Raw genomic sequence first — 20,294 nt, 5'->3', positions numbered from 1 at the left:
ATAATTGGAGATGGTCTCTGTGCCCACGAAATAGTCGCAAGCATATGACCAGTCTTCTCCCCCTCCTCAAAGTGGGCTTGCGAGGTGAAAAAGTGTTTATGGTCAGCCTGTTGTTGCTGGATGGAGCGAAAAAAGCGTTGCTCCTCCAGCCAGCAATTCTGAGTATCCACTGAGGGCGAAAGCAGGTAGGCACGTTCAGCCCGGAGTACCGCGTCACTGGCATCTCGAGCCCAACATCTGCTTCTAGACTTAATAGTTGATATTTCCTTAATACATATACCCCTGACAAATGCCTTCATGGCATCCCACACCATACCAGGAGCTGCGGAGTGTCTGTTATCGGCAAAGAAATTGGTGAGGTGAGTATTAATTTGGGAATGGTCTGTTAAAAGTGGAAGCCAGAACGGATTCAGTTTCCATTGCCTGGGCAGACTTGGCCCCGTTAACCTAAGACTCACCAGCATCGGAGAATGATCAGATAGGCCCCGTGCCAGATAGGAGACCCCGGGTGAATAGGAGAAGAGTAGGTCGGAGCCCAGGGCCAGATCTATGCAGGACAAAGTGGAGTGGGACAAAGAATGGCAGGAGAAGCCCGCCTCTAATGGAATTTTACTGGGCCAGATATCCACAAGGCCTAGCTCCCCCATGAACCTAGCAAGGGGAGTGGGAATTCTGGATCCTCCGGGGCAAAACCTTTTAAAAGGTGTCTAAAGACGGATCAAGGACATTATTGAAGTCCCCCAGAGCCAACGCCGGGACCTGGGGGTGGGCACCAATGAACCGGGACAGACACTCCAGCACCTCAAAAGTAAATGGAGGAGGAACATAAACATTAGCAATAATACATTGAAACACATCCCATGTCCCCAGCAAGAAAATAAATCTACCCTGAGGGTCAATCAGGGAATCAAGGAGTTAAAATCTTGCCGAGGCAGACACTAGAATTGAGACACCTTGTGAGTACTGAGTGTGAAAGGAGTGAAATTGTACAGGAAATTTCGGGGTACAGAGACTGCCAACTGTGTCCTTAGTCAAATGAGTCTCTTGTAGGCAGACAAAAGAGGGACTATGATGAGACAGGAAAGTCCAGACAGCAGTGCGTTTGCAAGGTTCCCCTAAGCCGCGGACATTCCAGGAGATAAGGGATCCAGTGGGACTAGCCATTGGGGACATAGAACATATGTAGGGCCTGTTGTAAGCCACAAACAGGTCAGTGGAGTAGTTTCCGAAGGAGGACTCCGGAGGAGAGGGATATCCTGCTCCGGGGGAGGAAAATCACGACTCTAGGGACCCGGGAGGCAGTGGGACCTAGTAGACCACTCCCGTGGGGTGCACCATGGTAGAACATAAAGAAGACAAAAAACAAAAGAGCAACTAAAAAACAATCCACAAAAGGAGAACATAGTGATGGGAAGCCCTGTGGACAGCTTCCATCCATACCCCGCAGGGAAGTGCTGGCCAGCCCCGGAGGGGCAGGAGGGGGTAATGAAAGAGGGCCCGAACTCGGACAGTCTCTGTAACAGCGAGCAGCACTAGACAGGGCTCAAAAATTGAAAATCAACTCCGAAAGTGCAAAACTTTGCAGTCAAGGGGAGACAGCATGGCTCCCTTCAGGGGGATAGGGGACCCACGTGCAGGGTAGTGCAATATGAGCCGCAAGAAAGTATCATTCCGCAACAGCTCTCAGTTGACGTTCTTGACGATCCACCCAGTTAACTGCCATGTTTGGGTTTTCAAAGAAATGTACGGTACCATTAGCCACCACTCTCAGTTTTGCCGGGTACAACATAGAATATACCAGCGGTATGGCTCGCAGGCGTTTCTTGACATCTGTGAATCTTGCCCACTGTTTCTGTAGTGCAGAGGAAAAATCAGGGTAAATTGAGATCTTGGATCACTGGATCTCCATGCGAGGTTGTTGCCTGGCAAGTCTCAGGATGATATCTCTGTCCTTATAGTGTAATAATTTCAGTAGAAATGGGCGATCAGGGCCCCCTGGTGGTGGAGCCCTGAAAGGCACTCTGTGTGCTCGCTCCACAGAAAAGAAGGGAGAAAGGTTATCCTTCCCAAAGGTAGTCAGTAGCAATTGCTCAATGAATTCCACGGGTGCTTTACCCTCCGCCTTCTCCAGAATGCCCAGCAAGCGCAGGTTACTGCGTCGTAGCCGGTTTTCCATATCTTCCAGTCTGGCTATTGCCTCGGAGACCCCGGAGGAATTCATTATAACATCCTGTATAAGGGGTGGCAGATCATCCTCCATCACACTAACTCTGCCCTCCAGAGCTGTGGTCCGCTCTCTGATTTTTTGCATATCCTGCCTTATGTGCAATATCCCCTCCTTCATGCTCCTCACCTCCACCGACAGTTCTGTGAGGGATGCACCATAGGTGTGCACCGCCGTCAGTACATCCTGGATGGTAGGCTCAGGATGTGCAGTAGCCCTTGGCGTGTCTTTCTCCCCCTGGAGCCCCAAGGGAGTACTCACTGCGGCATATGGTGATGATGCGGCCATGTCCTCCCCCCAGGGAGATGAGTTCAGCGAAGCAGGTGAGTGGGATGTCTGTCTGCCAGGCGAGGAAGCAGGAGGCTGAGCCAGAGGTTTGTGTGTAGCTGGATCGTGGGCATATTGTCCCAGTTTAGAGAGCGCGGTGGGTAGCTTGTCCCTTCCCGCCCGCTGAGGCAGCGGGACGCCGCCATGTTGGGCCTTCTTAGCCGCGTGCGACCCGTCCTCCTTCTTGGTGATGGCGGCTGGATCGGTCCGACGTACAAGGAGCGATGCCGGGGCAAGGCAGACTCGCTGGCCACGCCCCCCAGGCTTACCTTTATCTAGATGGCAGCTCACTTCATCGTAGAAGGTTAATAGATTGGTTTGGCAAGAACGATCTTTCATGAAACCATGCTGATTACTACTAATAATACCGTTTTCATTCCTAAAGTCTTGTATGTAGTCCCTTAACATCCCTTCCAAAATCTTGCAGACTACTGATGTTAGGCTAACCGGCCTATAGTTACCCGGGATATATCTCGGCCCTTTTTTAAATATTGGTACCACGTTGGCTTTTTTCCAATCAGCTGGCACCATACCAGTCTGTAGACTATCCTTAAAGATGAAGAATAATGGCCTGGCAATCACCTGGCTGAGCTCTTTAAGAACCCTCGGGAGCAAGCCATTCGGTCCTGGTGATTTATTTATGTTAAGTTTCTCTAGTTTAGTTCTAAGTCTATCTTCTGTTAGCCATGGCGGTACTTCCTGAGGTGTATTATTTAGTTTAGCATTACAAGCTGGGTTAGTGTAGCCCCCCGATTATTTTGTGAAGACTGAAGAGAAGAAATTATTTAACACTTCCACCTTTTCTCTGTCCTCTGTGGCCATATTTCCTTTGTCGTCTTTTATGGGGCCAATGTGTTCTAGCCTCGCTTTCTTACTGTTTATATACTTAAAGAATTTATTGGGGTTCTTTTTACTCTCTTCCGCTATATGTCTCTCATGTTCTATTTTGCCACCTTGATTTAGTCTTTACATTACTTTTTACACTCTTTGTAATGCTTGAATGCTGCCAATGACCCCCTCAGTCTTGTATTTTTGAAGGCCCTTTCTTTAGTATTAATATGCATTTTTATGTTGGAGTTTAGCCACCCAGGGTTTAGTTTTGCTCTTTTAAATTTATTTCCCTTTGGAATGCACTGGCCAATCCCTTTGTTAAGTATGCTCTTGAAGCACTCCCATTTTTCTTCCATGTTCTTTGTTCCCAGAGTTCTATGCCATTTGATATTTTCTAGCAGATAGTGCAGCTTTGGGAAATTGGCTCTTTTGAAATTCAGTGACCTTATATTACCCTTGTGTTTCCTATTACTATGATTAATACTGAAACTAACTGACCTATGGTCACTGTTTCCTAAGTTGCCCCATATTTCTATATGCGTGATCAGGTCTGTATTGTTGGTAATCAGTAGGTCAAGTACCGCATTGTTTCTTGTCGGTGCATTCACCATCTGACCCATAAAATTGTCCTGCAAAACATTTAGGAACTGCCGAGCCTTGGCTGAGTGTGTGGTTCCTTCTGCCCAGTCTATATCTGGAAAATTAAAGTCCCCCAATATAATGACATTTCCCATCCTTGCTGCCAATCCTATCTGTAAAAGGAGGTCCGCCTCCCTCTCCTCCCTCTGGTTGGGGGGCCTTTAACATACGCCCAATATTACCTTCCCCATAGTGCCTTCCCTTTTAAGTTCTACCCATAGGGATTCTGCTTTGTCCATAGCTCCATTATTAATATCATCCCTCATATTTACCTGTACACTGTTCTTAATATACAGACATACCCCCCCCCCTTTTTTACCTTCTCTATCCCTGCGATAAAGGGAATACCCCTGAATGGTCGTCATAGGTGTGGTACTATAGCTGGGGAGTGTTTCTTATGCCTTTAGAAGCCCCCCATTCCAATAAAGCAAGCAGGTCTACTGGTACGTGGTTGCTCCTTGGTCTTAGAACACATTTGGGTTGATTTACTAAAACCAGAGAGTGCAAAATCTGTTGCACCTCTGCATAGAAACCAATCAGCTTCCAGGTTGTTTTGTCAGGGCTTAAGTGAACAAACTTATGTTAGAAGCTGATTGGCTAGCATTCACAGCTGCACCAGGTTTTTCCCTCTCTAATTTTAGTAAATTAACCCCAGTGCTACAGTCCCTGGCCTGACTGCACCAAGAATGAACAAAAATAGTAATCATGAGGTTGGTTAGACCAGAGGCAGTAGCTGGTAACAGAATCTAGTGACAGTCCAAGATCAGGGCAGACAGTGAGCAAGCGCAATCCAGTAAACAGTTCTAGCGTTTGAGCAGGTAGAGAGAAAGTGTAATCCAAAAAACAGTTCCATGGTCAAGTCTAGCAGCAATCCAAAAGATTTGTCAGGGTACAAGGCAGGGATGAACAATTAATATTTCAAGGACATGTAGCACAGCAGGCAGAACATGACAGGTAGAGAGTTAGATTGCAGCCACCATCATAAGCTCAGAGCCCCAGGAACACAGCCAACCAGGGGGCAGAAATCAGAGGCAGGGTGTGTGGCTGTAGGCCAAATTAGAGCTATTTAAAGCTAGGCAGATAGAGGCAACCTGTTACCTAGCAACAAGGATGCCCTGGAGGCACACCACCAGTTGCCATTTGGTGCAGAGTGGGCACTGTACCTGTTGCCTGGCAATGAAGACATGGGTGGAATGAAAAGTGACTGGGCAGAAGGGGAATAAAAGGAGGGAGTCTGCCTCACGCTCCTTAATTCAAACATTTTGTTAACTTAGTCCTGGGTGAAAAAACATGTGAATCTTTGGTGAATTTATATATAATATAATATATATATATATATATATATATATATATATATATATATATATATTGTGACAGGAAGTCAGGTAAATCTGGGAATGTAGTCACAGGAAGGAGATACATTTCCACCTGATTTAGAAAGTTCACTGATACTATAGGGTGTTGGCTGCAGAGAGAGCCAGCAGGAAGTTGAAAACCATTCAGCTGTTCAGAATGAGGAGATCAAGGCCTCTATAATTTGTCCAGAGAAAATCTATTGAGTGCTGCATCCTGACGCCGTGTGGGTAGAGGACAGTTCTGTGTGCCCCCTGAAAGCTGTGTGAGCATGGGGAAGACCTCCTGAAGCGATGTGCGCTCAGGAGGGTAAAAACGAGTGAAGACGTCTCAAAGGTGAGAAGACGAAGTGTTTCTGTGTGAAAGAAAACAAAGGGACATGTTCAATGGACAATGTTTATATGTGAAAAGAAAACAAATGGACATTTGAGTGTCTGCTGTAGGATCAGCCAAGTCTGCCCAACAGTAGGTTGGGGACAGACTCCTTAGGTATGTTCCTGTGTGTGAGAAGGTAGACGCCCACAGCGGCCAGGATTTATTTTGTGTTTTATTTTATTTTGATGTTTTTGCTGCATGCACTTGTTTGAAGAAATTGGAAGAATAAACCATAAACTATTGTTTTCAACCACTCCTCGGCTATCTCCCTGTGTGCCGACCCCCCCAAAGGGGTCACCCATACGCCTACCACCGAGCTAATCCCTTACAATATATATATATATATATATATATATATATATATATATATATATATATACACACTGCTCACAAAAATTAAAGGAACACTTTTAAAATACATCAGATCTCAATGGGGAAACATATCATGCTGGAAATTAATACAGATATGGACTGGGTAATGTGTTAGAAACTAAAGGATGCCACATTGTTTGATGGAAATGGAAATTATCAACCTACAGAGGGCTGAATTAAGACACCCTGAAAATCAAAGTGAACAAATGATGCAGCAGGCTAGTCCATTTTGCTGAAATTTCATTGCAGCAACTCAAAATGGTACTCAGTCATTTGTTTGGCCCCAACGTGCTTGTTTGCATGCCTGACAACGTCAGGGCATGCTCCTAATAAGATGACGGATGCTGTTCTGGGGTATTTCCTCCCCAGATCTGAACCAGGGCATCACTGAGCTCCTGAACAGACTGAAGTGCAACCTGGTGGCGTCGGATGGACCGAAACAAAGTCCTAGAGGTGTTCGATTGGATTTAGGTCAGGCGAACGTGGGGGCCATTCAATGGTATCCATTCCTTCATCCTCCAGGAACTAGCTGCATACTCTTGCCACATGAGGCTGGGCATTGTTGTGCACCAGGAGGAACACAGGACCCACTGTACTAGCATAGGGTCTGACAATGGGTCCAAGGATTTTATCCCGATACGTAATGGCAGTCAGGGTACCATTGTCTAGCCTGTAGAGGGCTGTAGGTTCCTCCATGGATATGTCTCCCCAGACCATCACTGACCCGCCATCAAACCGGTCATGCTGAATGATGTTACAGGCAGCGTATTGTTCTCCATGGCTTCTCCAGACCCTTTCATGTCTGTCACATGTGCTCAGGGTGAACCTGCTCTCATCCGTGAAAAGCATAGGGCATCAGTGGCGGACCTGCCAATTCTGGTTTTCAATGGAAAATGCCAATCAAGCTCCATGGTGCCCGGAAGCGATCACAAGGTCCACTGAAGGACGTCGGGCCCTCAAGCCATCCTCATGAAGTCTGATTCTGATTGTGTGGTCTGAGACATTCACGCCAGTGGCCTGCTGGAGGTCATTTTGTAGGGCTCTGGCAGTGCTCATCCTGTTCCTCCTTGCACCCAGAAGAAGAAACTGGTACTGCTGATGGGTTAAGGACCTTCTACGGCCCTTTCTAGCTCTAATAGAGTAACTGCCTGTCTCCTGGAATCTATTCCATGCTCTTCAGACCGTGCTGGGAAACTCAAACCTTCTGCCAATGGCACATATTGATGTACCATCCTGGAGGAGTTGGAATGCCTGTGCAACCTCTATAGGGTCCAGGTATCGCCTCATGCCACCAGTAGTAACATTGACCCTAGCCAAATGCAAAACCATCGGATAATTGAAGTAAACTCTGATTTGCTTTATTTACTATGGTCAGTTAACAGTATCTTTCCCCAAAATCCCCTTGCTTTCTCCTGCTCCGTTTTTCTTTTATCAGAATGATAACTTCTGACAGGTTATCCGTCAACTGAGATAAAACCAGGCTAAATTTTGTGTCGGGTGTTATAAATAGATTAGCAGAGAGCTGGTCTTTTCACAGCATAGCTCATGTTTCTGCCTATGTGGAGAGGGGGTGTGTGCCTTTCCTCCAATCAGCTGTCTCACAGTGTATGGCCAAACTTTACTCCCTGAATCAGGAAGAGAAAATTATAACAGGAGGTGCATTTTCTAACAGTCTAGAGAGCTGAAGACATCACATATACAAGTATAACTTATGTAGGAGGATTTGTTTCATCTCTGTGTATCATCTGAGACTGTTCACTTCACTGGGTATTTATGGAGGGTTTACTTCCACTTTATAGCATTGTTTTTCCTCTTGTGGCACTGTCACACTGATGAAGTATGATTTTCCTGCACTGCCTGGTTGTATTGTGGGTTAGCTGTGCTTTGCTATAGACTTCTATTGCATTGGGCAGTTTTGGTGCATTTTCTGAAAGAGCACCAAAATCCCTGTGTTCAGGACTTTTAGTGCACTTTCAGAAAATGCACCAAAACCACCCAATGCAATAGAAGTCTATGGTAAAGCACAGCTAACCCAAGGGTACTCTGCGCTGCACCCGTGGTGTGGGAAAACCACACCTGTATTGTCTTAAAGTACCTGTATTGTTTTAAACATACCTCTGATGCAGCAGTTGATTGTTGCAGTCCACGTTCAGCTGTGCTTGTATCCAAACTAGAGTCACTAATTGTTAATTGGGCCAGTCCATTTCCATTTCCACCATTGCTTGCATCCAGGCTTACATCACTAGTGCTACAACACATTTGTATATAATAACAGCATTAGCAGTGGACTTTCTTTTTGTCAAGTATAATCAATTTACAAATGTTTTTACAAGTATCATATGACTTAAACAATGTCTGTGTTTTGGGACATGCACCCACACAGATGTCAAATTGGGAGCAGCGGCTGTGTCCATGTGTCATCACATGCCTTACAAAGGGGTTCTTCATGGCTCTGAATAGAGATTGTCTTGAGCGTGTTCAATTTGCCACGTGACCGATCCGGCCAGGAAGCCGACACTGCACTCCGCTAATCACAGGCACTGAGACATTTCCCAATCTGCAGCTACACAGATCGGGAATTGTCTCACTGCCTGTGATTAGCGGAGTGCAGTGTTGGCTTCCTGGTGGGATCGGGCACTTTGGAACTTCAACACACCTGAGCCCATCTCTAGCACTGAATCATTGCACCTTCCTTTCTGTGATGTGATCATTCCTCAATAAAACATTTGGACTCACTCTGAAGTAGGGATAGACCAATATGTTTTTGTCAGGGCCGATACCGATATTTTGGTCACAACGTTTCGGTATCGGCCGATATTCTGTACATTTAAAGTTTTGAAAAATAAAGACAATTTTTGACACAAATCTGGTACTGAACATGTTCATTTTTGTTTAATGCTTAATGGCACCCTGTGGTGGGTGGCTGGCTGGCACCCTGTGGTGGGTGGGTGGCTGGCACAGGGGCTGTGGGTGGCTGGCACAGGGGCTGTGGGTGGCTGGCTGGTACAGGGTCTGTGGGCAGCTGGTACAGGGCCTGTGGCTGGCTGGTTTAGGACCTGTGGTTGTGGGTGGCTAGCTGGCACTGGGCTGCTGTGAGTGGGTGTATGGCTGTGATACACTCCCGCGAGACTAGTCCCGACTCCAGACGAGGCTGTCCAAGGCGAGGGAGGCGGCCATAGAAGGCAGATTGACGTCACAAAAATATCGGCATTTTTGGCCAGTTCCGGGGCCGATACCGATATATCGGGGAAAGTGCATATCGGCCCTCGATATATCGGCCTTGCCAAAAATTGGTCTATCCCTACTCTGAAGATCCGTGGTGTGCTGCCAAATACTTTCACTGTGTAATACATGATCCAGTCTCCAGCTGGTGGCTGCTGCAGCACCCCATATTTCAGAACCTTCTCCAGGATCATGTGCTTTGGGAATATTGATGGTTACATGCAGCCGCTGCGTCCCAAATGACATGAAACATGGCCCTCGCACGGGCATATGCTGTCCATAAGAATGAGGCCTAACACATCTACAGTGGTCAATAATTTTCTTTAAAAGAGTAGAAATATAGAACCCCTGTCAGATTTTTACTTTTTTGTTACTGTTTCAAATTTTTCCTTTCCATTTGGCGAAACCATTGTTAGCAGGATAGAAAGTAGAGGACATTTCTCTAACAGAGCTCCAGGTAGCAGTAAAAACATGGTAAGGGTTCTAATCCTTCCCCACTCTATTCAAAACCTTTTTGACTTGACATACACTTTAAGGCTGGATTCACACATGTCCAGCTGCAGTTTGCAGTCCGGAGTCCAGTGCTTTTCTGTTCAATGGGTCAGGTGCGATTCAGGGGAGAATTTTTCTAAATTCGCACCTGAATCGGACCCAAAAATGCACAGGACCCTTTTTCAAAACCGCACCACAGCCACCCCAGACATGTGGGAACCAGCTCCATTAAAAGCCGGTCACATTCACGTTATGCGAATTGGATGCAGTTAAAAAAGCATCCAATTAGCATATATCTAAAGCCAGCCTAAAGGTCAATTTGTTTGCATATACATATTTAATAGTAATTTACTAGTGATCAATTTCCCATACAAAATGTAACATAGCAGATGATTGTAAATAATGGGATTGGGTAAAGACAGGATTAATGAGTGGTTAAAAGCTGTGGAATTCGCATGACAGGAGAGTGTGACCGTCCCTCAATGGAGCCGGTTAACACACCACCGAAGAAGCAGTGGTCTGCGCTGGAAAAGGGTCCTGTGTGTCTCTGGCTCTGTTTCAGGTCCAAATTAAGGCAAAAATTTGGACCCGATTCGCACAAGAAACAGAGAACAGGGACGCACCGGATCCCCTGCTGTGAGCCGCAGCCGCAACTAGTGTGAACCCAGCCTGACCGGACTGAATTCAGGAAGGTGAAACATGTAGGGGTGGGGCTAACAGCGCTGAAGTCATTCTGCTGGAAGTTTCGGTTACCATTTGGAATGTAAGTAAGCCAGAACTGTGAGATATCAATCAAGATACTGTGTACTAGATGTCAGCACAAAATAATGTGAATGCATGCATGATGCAAATTTTTTTTAATAAATAAAAAAAAAAAGGGTTTAACCACTTTACCACCGGAGGATTTTCCTGCTAAAAGACCAGGGGTTATTTTGCGATTTTTTACTGCGTGACTTTAACGGACAATCGCGCGGTCGTGCGACGCTGTACCTAAACGAATTTCACGTCCTTTTTTTCCCACAAACAGAGCTTTCTTTTGGTGGTATTTGATCACCTGTGCGATTTTTTGATCACGCGCTATAAACAAAAAAAGAGCGTAATTTTTGCAAAAACAACAATATTTTTCACTTTTTTTTATATGAAATTCCCCCAAAAAAAAATGTAAAAATCAAAATTTTTTAAAATTTTCGGCCAATTTGTTTTACGCTACCTATGTTTGGTAAAAAAAATCGCAAAAAGCGTATTTTGATTGGTTTGCGCAAAAGTTATCGCGTTTACTAACAAAGGGAAAGATTTTTGTCATTTTTGGTGTTTTTTTTTTTAACGAGTAATGGCGGCGATCTGCGATTTTTTTTGCGGTACTGCGACATTGCGGCGGACAGATCGGACCCTTGACTGACATTTTTGACACTTTTGGGGGTACCAGTGACATTACTGCAGTAATCAGTGCTATATATATGCACTGTTACTGCAAAAATGACACTGGCAGGGAAGGGGTTAACAGTATTGGACAGGGAGGGGTTAAGTGTGTCCTAGGGGCGTGATTCTAACTGTGTAGGGACAGGTCTACTAGTGTAAAAACAAAGATCAACAGTTCTACATAGTAGAACTGTTTGATCTTCACTTTTACACAGGGAGAACTGACAGGTGGCTTGTTTACACAAGCCGCTCTGTCTTTCTCCCGCTGTAGCGGCGATCGTAGTGTGACCGGCGGACATCGGGTCCGCCAGTCACACTCCCGCACTCCTCCGTGAACGAGCCGAGGCGGGCGCGCGCCTCGGCGGGCGCGCGCCCGCCCGCTATTGGCTCTGGAAGGAGTGACAGGCGAGCGACGTAGACCTACGTCACTCTGCCTGGCCGGGGCCGACTGCCGCAGTAAATATACTGTGCGCAGTCGGCAAGCGGTTAATACTATGAGTGGTTCTATTTCCTCTGTTGCCGGTGTTCCGTGAGAATTACCTACCCGTGAGAAAAACCTACCCTCGTCACTTCCGGTTGCACGGCACTGTATGTAATTCGGCGTTTACATTAAAACACCTGTGCTGCAATACGAGTGATCTCCACTCCTATCCCTGTCACTTCCCTCATCTCGGCTAGTAAATATAAAAGCGGCGACGGGTGTATGAGAACATAAATCACGGAGCCAAAACCCGCTTTTATATTTACTAGCCAAGATCAGGGGAGTGACAGGGACAGGAGCGGAGATTACTTATATTGCAGCACACTTGTTTTAATGTAAGCGTGGCGTGGGTAGGTTTTTTTCACGGACACCGTGATAATTTCCTACTAGTGCGCATGCGCACTAGTCAGGTCCTCAGCTCTTTCATTAGGTATCCGGGCCTGTGAGCATGAGCAGTGCTGCGCTGCTCAGCTGTTCCTGGCCGGAAGTGAGGAGGGTAGGTTTTTCTCACAGGGTAGGTAATTCTCACGTTACAGCCGGACGGTCCCCATGATGAAATCATGTGAGCCATAAGGAGACATGTGATATATGCTGTCTGGAAAGAGTGAAAAAAGAAAAAAACCAGCTTGAGGGCAAAAGTGCTTGTTGACCCATCTTTTTGGGGGGGGTCAACAACTTCTGGTAGTTTCCCTCAGTGTGGAGGCGGGGGCACAGGAAATAGAGGCGACACAGAACAAGTCGAAACTTGAAAGAAAAATGTGTGGTGCGTAGCACATTGACTGTTGAGCAGCACACAGAGCACTTTAACCACTTCAGCCCCAGAAGGTTTACCCCCTTCATGACCAGGCCCTTTTTTGCGATAAAGCACTGCGTTATTTTAAGTAATAACTGCGTGGTCGTGCGATGCTGTACACAAATAATTAATGTCCTTTTTTTCCCCAGAAATAGAGCTTTCTTTTAGTGATATTTGATCACCTACGCAATTTTTATTTTTTGCGCTATAAACAAAAAAAGACTGACTATTCTGGAAAAAAAAAAAAATTTTTTTACTTTTGGCTATAAAACATATAAAAAAAAAAAAAAGTATAAAATCTAATTTCTTCATCAGTTTAGGCCAATTAGTATTCTACCACACGTTTTTGGTAAAAAATAAATAAATAAAAAAATCCCAATAAGCGCAAATTAATTGGTTTGTGCAAAATTATTAGCGTCTACAAACTATGGGATATTTTTATGGAATTTTTAATTTTTTTTTTACTAGTAAAGTAAATCAGCGTTTTTTAGCAAGATTGCAACGTTATAGTGGACAAATTTGACACTTAAGTGGGGTACACACTAGTAGAAAATCTGCCGAAAATTCCTGTCCGAGGTAAAATCATACGATTTTCGGCTAGTGTGTAGCAGCCGATGCCGACATTTTCAACGAAAAAAAACGGAGGAACAAACACCAAAAATGTTTATCGTCCATCCCCAGCACGACCAATTTTGTTTAATGTGTATGCAGTACGTCCACGAAAAATCGGATACGAAAGGCCGCGCATGATCTGAAGTTGCTGACGACCCGGAAGTCTAGGAACAAACGTCCCAAAAAAAAATCAGACGAGAAATTTCGTGAACATTATGCACTGTCAACTAAAAACGGTTATGACCGCGGAGCATGAGAGAGAAAAATCTGAGAATATTTAGTCTGATTTTCGTCAAGTGTGTACGGGCCTTAACCACTTGCCGACCGCCGCACGACTATTTACGGCGGCGGTCAGCCCCTCACAGGCAAAGCGACATAGGTCTACGTCGCTAGCCTGTGAGGCTCTAGGGAGCAAGCGCGCTCCCGTTCCGTCACAGACCCCCCCGCGCGTGTGGCCGGCGGACCCGATGTCCGCCGGGCACTCGCGATCGTCTGTTACACCGGGAGAAAGGCAGACGGCTAATGTAAACAAAGCCGCCTGTCATTCTTCCCTGTGTAAGAATGGAGATCATACGGTTCTGTAGGACCGTTGATCTCTGTTCTTACACATCAAGCCACATCCAATCACAGTAAGAAACACGCCCCTAGGGACACACTTAACCCCTTCCTCTCAATAAAAGGTAACCCCTTCACTGCCAGTGTCATTTTTACAGTAACAGTGCATATGTATAGCACTGATTACTGTAGTAATGTCACTGGTAACCCCAAACGTGTCAAAAATGTCAGTCAAGTGTCCGATCTGTCCGCCGCAATGTCGCAGTCCCGCAAAAAAAAAAAATCGCAGATCGCCGCCATTACTCGTTAAAAACAACAAAAATGACAAAAATCTTTCCCTTAGTTAGTAAACGCAATAACTTTTGCGCAAAATAATCAAAATACGCTTTTTGCGATTTTTTTTTTACCAAACATATGTAGCATAAAACAAATTGGCCTAAAATGTTTAAAAAATTTTGATTTTTACATTTTTTTGGGGGAATTTCATATAAAAAAAATTTGAAAAATATTGTTATTTTTGCAAAATTGACGCTCTTTTTTTGTTTATAGCGCATGATCAAAAAATTGCACAGGTGATCAAATACCACCAAAAGAAAGCTCTGTTTGTGGGAAAAAAAGGACGTCAAATTCGTTTAGGTACAGTGTCGCACGACCGCGCAATTGCCTGTTAAAGTCACGCAGTGCCGAATCGCAAAATAGGCCCTGGTCAGGAAGGGGGTAAAATCATCCGGGGCTTAAGTGGTTAAGTGACACTTTTTGGGGACCAGTGACAACAATACAGTGATTAGTGCTCTAAAAATGCAAGGTCACTGTACTAATGACACTGGCAGGCAGGGCTGCTGATAAGGCAGTACAGCCAGTCCTGTTGTACCGGCCTGGCCCTATCAACTCAACAGGGGGCCCGGGCACATTTACAGTTCTTTTCTGCGAAATAGAAAAAACAGGACTTTCTAAAGCCCTGTAGGAGCGGCAATCTCAGTTTGATCAGATGTTTTGGAGGCTAGAGGAGAGATCTGGGGTTTAATAGACCCCAGATCTCTCCATAAAGAGTACCTGTCATGGCTATTACATGTTCAAAGCCGGCGGGGGGGGGTTAAAGGCAGGTCAAAGGGGGCCCTGAAAGGTAGACTGTATGGGGCCCCATGATTTCTAACAGTGGTCCTGCTGGCAGGGAAGGAGTTGACATCAGGGGCAATCAAAGGGTTAAATGTGCTCCTAGGGAGTGCTTTCTAACTGTGTGGGATGGGGGTGGGGTGTGCTTTGGCTGTGAGAAGACAGAGATCTGTGTTCCTGCTGAGCAGAAACACAGGATCGCTCTCCCCTTCTAGCAGAACAGCAATCTGTCTTGTTTATACAAGCAGAATGCCGTTCTGTCTCGCTCAGGAACGATTGGCGGGTCTTGGCGGACATCGGGTCCATCGCATTCGTTATGTCCGCAGACCTGGAAGAGCAAAATCACGTCCCTGTAAGCAAACTTGCGTAGGTGGGGCGGTCAGCAACTGGTTAAGGAATCATTCAGCCCCCGTTCACACTATTGCGATGCAGGAACCAGCGCGATTCCAGTGCAGGGTCCCGCATTGCATCGATCTTGCAGGCAGTTCACACTACCCTTTTCAAACCACTGCGGGTGTCAATGCAAAGTTATTGACACACCCAGATCATTTCGCAGATCGCAGAGCGAACTGTGAATTCGAACAGGAATCAGATCTCATAGGTATAAACATCTATGCGATCCGATTCCAGTGCGGGAAAAAAAAGGTTCGTGCAGCAATTTTACGCAAATGCAATGGAAGTTCAGCCATACAAACTGTATGGCTGAATTTGCATCGCACAGACACTGCATGTGATCTGCACAGCAATGCAGTGCGAATCACAGGCTCAAGCACAAAGCACTTTTAGGGATGTACTTAATTTTGAATTAAATGTATTACTTGTCGCGCAGACGGGTCTTGTGCTAGACTATTTTGCGCCCTAGAAAAGAACAGCTACTTGCAACCCCCCCCCCCAAAAAAAGATTAAACTTATAATTTTTAAAAAACAGTAGAAAATAGTAAAACAACAAAACTGCTAAGGACAGTAAGGAGTGATAAATATATGAAAATTAAAATCCTATAAATACACTCACCCTGCGCTAAAATAAATAAGAAGGCACAAGAATAAAATCAATAATAACGACTTGACGTCAAAGCAGCTGCTATAAAGGATAAGATCAACTACAAAAAGGTGTCCGATAATATTAAGAAGCAAAATAATATATTCAAACACTAGCAGCGCTAAATAAACAAACTAAGGAATAAAATCCAAAGTCCTTAAATGGGTATTTCCAGGTCATGTGGTGAGTTGGTTAGACACAATCCTTTTATCCCAGGGAGGGTGTGAGGGGTCCTGGCCGTAGCACCTGATTTCCACCACCACTTTGTGCTCCCCCCCCTATTCTTAAAACTCACCAGAGAATGGTGAATCAAGATCCTTCAAGGAATTCCGCCACTAGATTCCAACATTGGACACTGGACCACTTTTCCTCTATTAGCTGTACAATCTCCTCCGTTGCCAACAAACCATGTAAGTGAACAAGAGTGGGGCGACAATAGTGTAATTCCGCCAATAACGTTTATTAAACACTAAAAACAACCAAATGTAGCCCCGCTCCCCTCAGGATGTCTACTTACAGGAAATAATAAATAGTGAAGGCATTGAGTAAAAATGTAATGTAAATTCCGCTGGATCCCTCTGTACCAAACCTTGTGCAATCTGGAGAGGGCTCCGGCGTGTATGTAGATGTCCTTATGCGACCGCGCACGACGGCTCTGACGCGTTTCGTCCTCCGACTTCCACAGAGAGCCCGTGTGCGCGGCGCGGTCGTAAGCTATTTATAAATGTGCCGGCAAAGGCGCACTCGCGCCAAAACCAGCGTCACCCGGAAGTGAATGCCCATTACATACTTCCGGTAATGATCACTTCCGGCGTATAGACCCGCTCCGCCCCGCGTCACAGCGCGGGACTTGCGGCACGCCGGAAGTGCATCATTGATGTAAACATCCGGTCGGCTTTGATGACGATGCTAAAGGAAGATACCTCCCTGTGCTGAATGTCAAATCTCGCGTCTCACAGACACGAAATTCAACCCATCCCCGCTAAAGGGGGGTTGTCATCTAGCCGCATCCTTATACCAAATCACAGGAAATCCAGGATCTTTTGGCCTGAGGTGTTAGTTATTTAGAGACATGAATGCAAACATAAATTTCACTGAATGCCATTCACCTCACACAAAATATATGTCATTGTTAAAACCACACATATAAAACTCATAAATAATCACATAAAAAAGAAAGTTGATTGCAAGTATGTAATAGATAAGGAAAACTTCACATAAGGGATGTGAAGTTTTCCTTATCTATTACATACTTGCAATCAACTTTCTTTTTTATGTGATTATTTATGAGTTTTATATGTGTGGTTTTAACAATGACATATATTTTGTGTGAGGTGAATGGCATTCAGTGAAATTTATGTTTGCATTCATGTCTCTAAATAACTAACACCTCAGGCCAAAAGATCCTGGATTTCCTGTGATTTGGTATAAGGATGCGGCTAGATGACAACCCCCCTTTAGCGGGGATGGGTTGAATTTCGTGTCTGTGAGACGCGAGATTTGACATTCAGCACAGGGAGGTATCTTCCTTTAGCATCGTCATCAAAGCCGACCGGATGTTTACATCAATGATGCACTTCCGGCGTGCCGCAAGTCCCGCGCTGTGACGCGGGGCGGAGCGGGTCTATACGCCGGAAGTGATCATTACCGGAAGTATGTAATGGGCATTCACTTCCGGGTGACGCTGGTTTTGGCGCGAGTGCGCCTTTGCCGGCACATTTATAAATAGCTTACGACCGCGCCGCGCACACGGGCTCTCTGTGGAAGTCGGAGGACGAAACGCGTCAGAGCCGTCGTGCGCGGTCGCATAAGGACATCTACATACACGCCGGAGCCCTCTCCAGATTGCACAAGGTTTGGTACAGAGGGATCCAGCGGAATTTACATTACATTTTTACTCAATGCCTTCACTATTTATTATTTCCTGTAAGTAGACATCCTGAGGGGAGCGGGGCTACATTTGGTTGTTTTTAGTGTTTAATAAACGTTATTGGCGGAATTACACTATTGTCGCCCCACTCTTGTTCACTTACATGGTTTGTTGGCAACGGAGGAGATTGTACAGCTAATAGAGGAAAAGTGGTCCAGTGTCCAATGTTGGAATCTAGTGGCGGAATTCCTTGAAGGATCTTGATTCACCATTCTCTGGTGAGTTTTAAGAATAGGGGGGGGAGCACAAAGTGGTGGTGGAAATCAGGTGCTACGGCCAGGACCCCTCACACCCTCCCTGGGATAAAAGGATTGTGTCTAACCAACTCACCACATGACCTGGAAATACCCATTTAAGGACTTTGGATTTTATTCCTTAGTTTGTTTATTTAGCGCTGCTAGTGTTTGAATATATTATTTTGCTTCTTAATATTATCGGACACCTTTTTGTAACAAAACTGCTAAATTTCTCCAGCTAATGTCATCCAATCCTGCAGCACGCAGCAGTATGCGGAACGTGGCACAGTCTGTGGGGCAGTGGCGGATCCAGGGGGGGGCAACGGGTCAATTCCCCCCCCCCCCCCGAAAATATTACCCACTCCTGACCAGGCAGTGAGTCTCCCAGTGGGTGTCCAAGATCCAGGCCAGCAGCGGCGGCGGAGCCGAGAGCCGCGTCGCTGGCCTGTACTGCAGTGCACTGGTTGTTATCGACGCTCGGCGTCTAGCAACCAGTGATGTCATCTGAGGAGGAGGGGAGCGCCCCAGCATACACTGCGGAGCCTCCTTCCTCCTCTGCTGCGGGCCGAGTGGAGTGCTGGCTCCACCCACCTCCTCCCTCCAGCTACTCCAGGCCAGCAGAGTGTCAGCATGCAACCGTGAGTACATTAAATCAGGAGGCTCTTTTTTAATGTTAGAGGGGGGGGGGCTCTGTGGGGACCCTGTGAGGGGGGCTCTGTGGGGACCCTGTGAGGGGGGGGCTCTGTGGGGACCCTGTGAGGGGGGATCTGTGGGAACCCTGTAAGGGGGGGCTCTGTGGGGACCCTGATGTGAGGGGGGTATCTGTGGGGACCCTGTGAGGGGGGGCTCTGTGGGGACCATGTGAGGGGGATCTGTGGGGACCCTGTGAGGGGGGGGGCTCTGTGGGGATCCTGTGAGGGGGATCTGTGGGGACCTTGTGAGAGGGGGCTCTGTGGGGACCCTGTGAGGGGGGGGCTCTGTGGGGACCCTGTGAGGGGGGATCTGTGGGGACCCTGATGTGAGGGGGGGCTCTCTGGGGAGCCTGATGTAACAAGGAGGGCTCTTGGGACCCTGGTGTAAGGTGGGGGGCTCTGGGGACCCTGATGTAATGAAAGGGCTCTCTGGGAACCCTGATGTAAGGAGGGGCTCTCTGGGGGCTCTGATGTAACAAGGAGGGCTCTTGGGACCCTGATGTAAGGTGGGGGGCTCTGTAGTCCCTGATGTAAGGAGGGGGGCTCTCTGGGGACCCTGATGTAACAAGGAGGGCTCTTGGGTCCCTAATGTAAGGTGGGGGCTCTGGGGTTCCTGATGTAAGGTGGGGGGGCTCTGGGGTCCCTGATGTAAGGTGGGGGGGGCTCTCTAAGGACCCTGATGTAACAAGGAGCAACTCTGGGGACCCTGATGTAAGGAGGAGGGCTCTGGGGACCCTGATGTAAGGAGGAGGGTTCTGAGGACCCTGATGTAATAAAGAGAGGGCTCTGGGGACCCTGATGCATGGTAGGGTGGCTCAGGGGACCCTTATGTAAGAGGGGGGGTGGCTCAGGGCACCTTTAATGTGAAGGGGGTGGCTTTGGAGACCCTGGAGTAAGGGGGGAGGATGACTCTGGGGACCCAGATGTAAGGGGGGTGACTCTGGGGACATAAGGGGGAAGACTCTGATAAAGAGGGGGGATGGGGATTTATGATGTAAAGACGGACATTCATGTAAACAAGGGGGCTTGTCCTGACTGCAGCTCTCTATCTGTTGTTTTGTCTGATAGACTGGCTTCTGATAAACAGTCCTGCAGTATTCGGTTAGCACATGCAGCCAGTGACTGCAATGCTGATCAGTGTATTCTGACAGTGGGGGGAATCAGAATATACAGACACAACAGGGAGGATTTCCCCATTCACCTTGGAATGTATGGATGGGGAAATGTATTCAGTTTATTTTGTTCAGCTGGCTGAATGAAAAATACTGAACCATGTATGGCGAGCTTTACTCATGGCCCCTGTACTCTATACATTACTCATGGCCCCTGTACTCTATACATTACTCATGGCCCCTGTACTCTATACATTACTCATGGCCCCTGTACTCTATACATTACTCATGGCCCCTGTACTCTATACATTACTCATGGCCCCTGTACTCTATACATTATGATGTTTTGTATGTTACCTCCTGACCACTGAACTCTACATAGTATGTTGTACATTACATAGCCCTGACCAAAGTGTTTATTATTCCAACAATTGCAGGTTTTAATGAAGATCTTCTTTATGGTAGGCTCAGTGATCA

The 20,294-nt window shown here is 46.5% G+C and overlaps 1 protein-coding gene across 1 annotated transcript in view; it reads right to left on the bottom strand.

Moving 5' to 3' along the window:
- Window positions 1–20,294, bottom strand: part of LOC309551208 (interferon-induced, double-stranded RNA-activated protein kinase-like) — a 311,038-nt gene that overhangs the window by 238,026 nt on the left and 52,718 nt on the right. The window contains exon 6 of the mRNA XM_082251706.1: window positions 8,237–8,369. Within this exon, the coding sequence (XP_082107832.1) occupies window positions 8,237–8,369 (133 nt within the window). The remainder of the gene's footprint in view (window positions 1–8,236; window positions 8,370–20,294) is intronic.

Source organism: Pelophylax lessonae, assembly GCF_965119305.1.
Source record: "Pelophylax lessonae genome assembly, chromosome: 3".
Taxonomy (NCBI): domain Eukaryota; kingdom Metazoa; phylum Chordata; class Amphibia; order Anura; family Ranidae; genus Pelophylax; species Pelophylax lessonae.
Note: the sequence above shows the minus strand (reverse complement) of the source record. Positions and strands in the feature narration are given on the sequence as shown.